Source organism: Emydura macquarii, unplaced genomic scaffold (assembly GCF_026122565.2).
Source record: "Emydura macquarii macquarii isolate MOO-44397 ecotype Brisbane River unplaced genomic scaffold, CSIRO-AGI_Emac_v2 contig_1386, whole genome shotgun sequence".
Lineage (NCBI taxonomy): Eukaryota > Metazoa > Chordata > Testudines > Chelidae > Emydura > Emydura macquarii.
The window spans coordinates 1,321,380-1,324,370 of NW_027131523.1; the positions used below are offsets into that span (position 1 = coordinate 1,321,380).

General features: G+C 58.5%; 1 protein-coding gene across 1 annotated transcript; it reads left to right on the plus strand.

The window, feature by feature from the left end:
• The first annotated feature begins 1,666 nt into the window (after window positions 1–1,666).
• LOC137155943 (olfactory receptor 1B1-like) lies at window positions 1,667–2,751 on the plus strand. The gene has a single exon (XM_067552419.1). The coding sequence runs from the start codon at window positions 1,771–1,773 to the stop codon at window positions 2,749–2,751; it is 981 nt and encodes a 326-aa protein (XP_067408520.1). The 5' UTR covers window positions 1,667–1,770.
• Window positions 2,752–2,991: the final 240 nt, after the last annotated feature.

Genomic DNA, 2,991 nt, shown 5'->3' on the forward strand with positions numbered 1-2,991 from the left:
ACATTATCCTAGCTCTGTTTAGATTTAACACTACTCATATTATACTCAGCAGCATATATTACCCGGAGGCTGGGAAAGATTCGATTTCTGTCCGTCAGCGTCGATTTCGCTGCACACCCTGACAAAAAAATATCTCCATGGATCATAATCAAAATGTACAGAAAGGCCAAGTGAGAAAACCGCTGCTGGTGAGCTGAGATCTGATTTATGGGTGTTTTCTTTGTATATTTTGACAGGGGAGGGCAACAATTTGTGCTTTGGGGGCGTCTAAAGCTTTAACTTTCTAAACACCAGCATCTATTGACATTAAATACTTATTTTCTGGAGCCCCTCTGTGGTCCCCTCCCCTCCAATTTCCCACAACTGTGAACATTTACACTGATCAGATTCAAAAGAAAATTCTTAAAGCTAAGGATCGATATTATCCACCGAAATCATACAAGAAGAACAAGCTAATTCTGCCGAGCCATTACGTGATGCTTTGAGGTTAGCAAAACGCAACCTTTTTACACCATCGAGACAAAACAACCCCATGTTTCCAAGCTGACTTTTTTCCCGAATTTCCATTTCACGGGCAAGGCCTTTTCCTTCTCCCTTGGGGAGCAAACGAATGTGGGTCATTGCCCCCGAATGGAAATTTGGCTTTCTGAAATGCTCTGGCGTGGGGTGTGTTGTGTTTGTATACGTGTGTGTATACGTGTTGTTACACGGTGTGTGTGTCTGTGTTTGCGCAGAGGTGTGCGCATGCGTGGTGTTTGTAGGTTGTGTGTGTGGCTGTATTGGGGGAGGGGTGGAGGTTGTTTGTTTGGCAGATCCCAGGCATCCCTCGGGCCCCACTTCCTAGGTCTCCGTCTCTGTAACTCCCCAATCCTGGCAGAAAAAGGGGAAATGACCCCAAGTGCTGGGAGCCCAGCACATCCCCACAACAGATCAGGGGAATGTGACCTCAGCTGTGGTGCAAAGGCAGCGACAGCCTGAAATGTGGCAGAGCTGGGGAGATAACCCAGGAGTCCTGGCTCCCAACCTCCCTAATCTAACCATTAGACACTGCTCCCCGCCCGAACCCAGGTATCCTGGCTCCCAACCCGCCACTCTAACCACTAGACCCCACTCCCATCTCACTTTGGAGCCACTGATCTAGTGCTCGGTCACGCCACCCAGGCTGTGACAGGCAACTCCTTGGCAAACACCTGCCCCTGCAACTTGAATGGCTTCAGGTCGTAGACCAGCAGGAAGGGGTAGAGCAGGCCTCCTACGGGACAGACAGACAGGTGGATGGACCGATGGACACCCCTCCCCACCCCCCACACACAGACAGCAGACAGCCCTGGCCAAGTGACACACATGGACAACCCTACATCTCTCAGCTGGGACACCAGGACAGACGGACCCCGGGTCAAGAGCGACGTGCATACAGACACACCTCTCCCCCCACACCAGGCCCAGGGGGCAGCAGCAGCAATGTAGGCCAGTGCCAGGATGCCTGGGAGAGTCCTGACACTCAGCCCCCGCCCTCCTCTAACCACTAGACCCCACTCCTCTCCTACAGCTGGGGCAAGAACCCAGGAGTCCTGGCTCCCAGCCCTGAACCCCTCCACCCCTTGGCTCCAGAACCTTTTCCAAACCTCGAAACAGACTCCCAGGGTCTGATTGTGTGTGAGGGCTGGGAGCCAGGACTCCTGGGTTCTCTCCCCAGCTCCGGGAAGGCAGTGGGGTCTGGCGGGGTAGAGCGGGGGGCTGGGAGCCAGGACTCCTGGGTTCTGCTCCCTCATGGTTGACCCGGCTGCCCTGCCTTCTCCCCACAGCCCCATGGCTTGCGAGAATGGCACCGAAATCTCCGAATTCATCCTGCTGGGCCTGTCATCCCGCCCAGGCCCTCAGCCCTTCCTCGTCCTCCTCTTCCTCCCGCTGTACGTGGCTGGCGTTCTGGGCAACTCCCTGATGGTGGCTCTCATCACCCTGGACCCCCGGCTCCACAGCCCCATGTACTTCCTGCTGCGCAGCCTCTCGGTGGTGGACGCGGCCCTGATCTCGGTCATCGTGCCCCAGACCATGGTGCAAGCCCTCTCCGGCCACCGGGCCGTGCCCTTCCACGCCTGCCTGGCCCAGTTTTTCTTCTTCTACGTCTTTGGCGTCTCCGACACCCTGCTCTTGGCGGCCATGGCGCTGGACCGCTACGTGGCCATCTGCGACCCGCTCCGCTACCCCGCCGTGATGAGCCCCCGGGTCTGCCGGCGCCTGGTGGCCTCCTGCCTCGGGCTGGCCGCCCTCCATTCCGCCCTCCACGCCGGGCTGCTGCTGCGGCTCAGCTACCGGGGTGAGAACCGGCTGCCCCATTTCTTCTGCGACCACCAGCCCCTCCTGGGACTCTCGTGCTCGTCCACGCAGGTCAACGAGGCCGCCATCTTCTTCGAGGGCGGCCTGGTCATCCTGGGGCCGTTCCTCTTCATAGCGGCCACGTATGCCCGCATCGGCTGGGTCGTGCTGGGGCGGCCAGCCTCGGAGCGGCGCCGGGCCTTCTCCACCTGCGGCTCCCACCTCACCATGGTGGCTTTGTTCTACGGGGCCATCGTCGGGGTCTACTTCCAGCCCGGGGCCAGCTACTCGGCCCCCAAGGGGGTGGTCTTCTCCATCATGTACACCGTCATCACCCCGGCCTCCAACCCCTTCGTCTATAGCCTGCGCAACAAGGACGTCCAGGGGGCTCTGAGGAGGCTGATGGGGCGGGGGCGGCGCTCCCAGAGGGTGTGAGACTTGGCGTCCCTGGGCAGGGGACGGGGAGAGCAGGGAATGGGGCATGGTCAAAATACAGACCTGTAAAACCTTTGGACTAATCCAGACTATATCGTCCTTGTGATGCTGGCGAGCCGGGTGCTGGCTTATTCCAGGACCCGCTGGCTCTCCCTGGGACCCACGGAAAGCGGCCTGGCTCCCTGGGACCCTGGGCTCCCTGGGTACGGAGCATCGTTCAAACAGCAAACAGCTCGCATC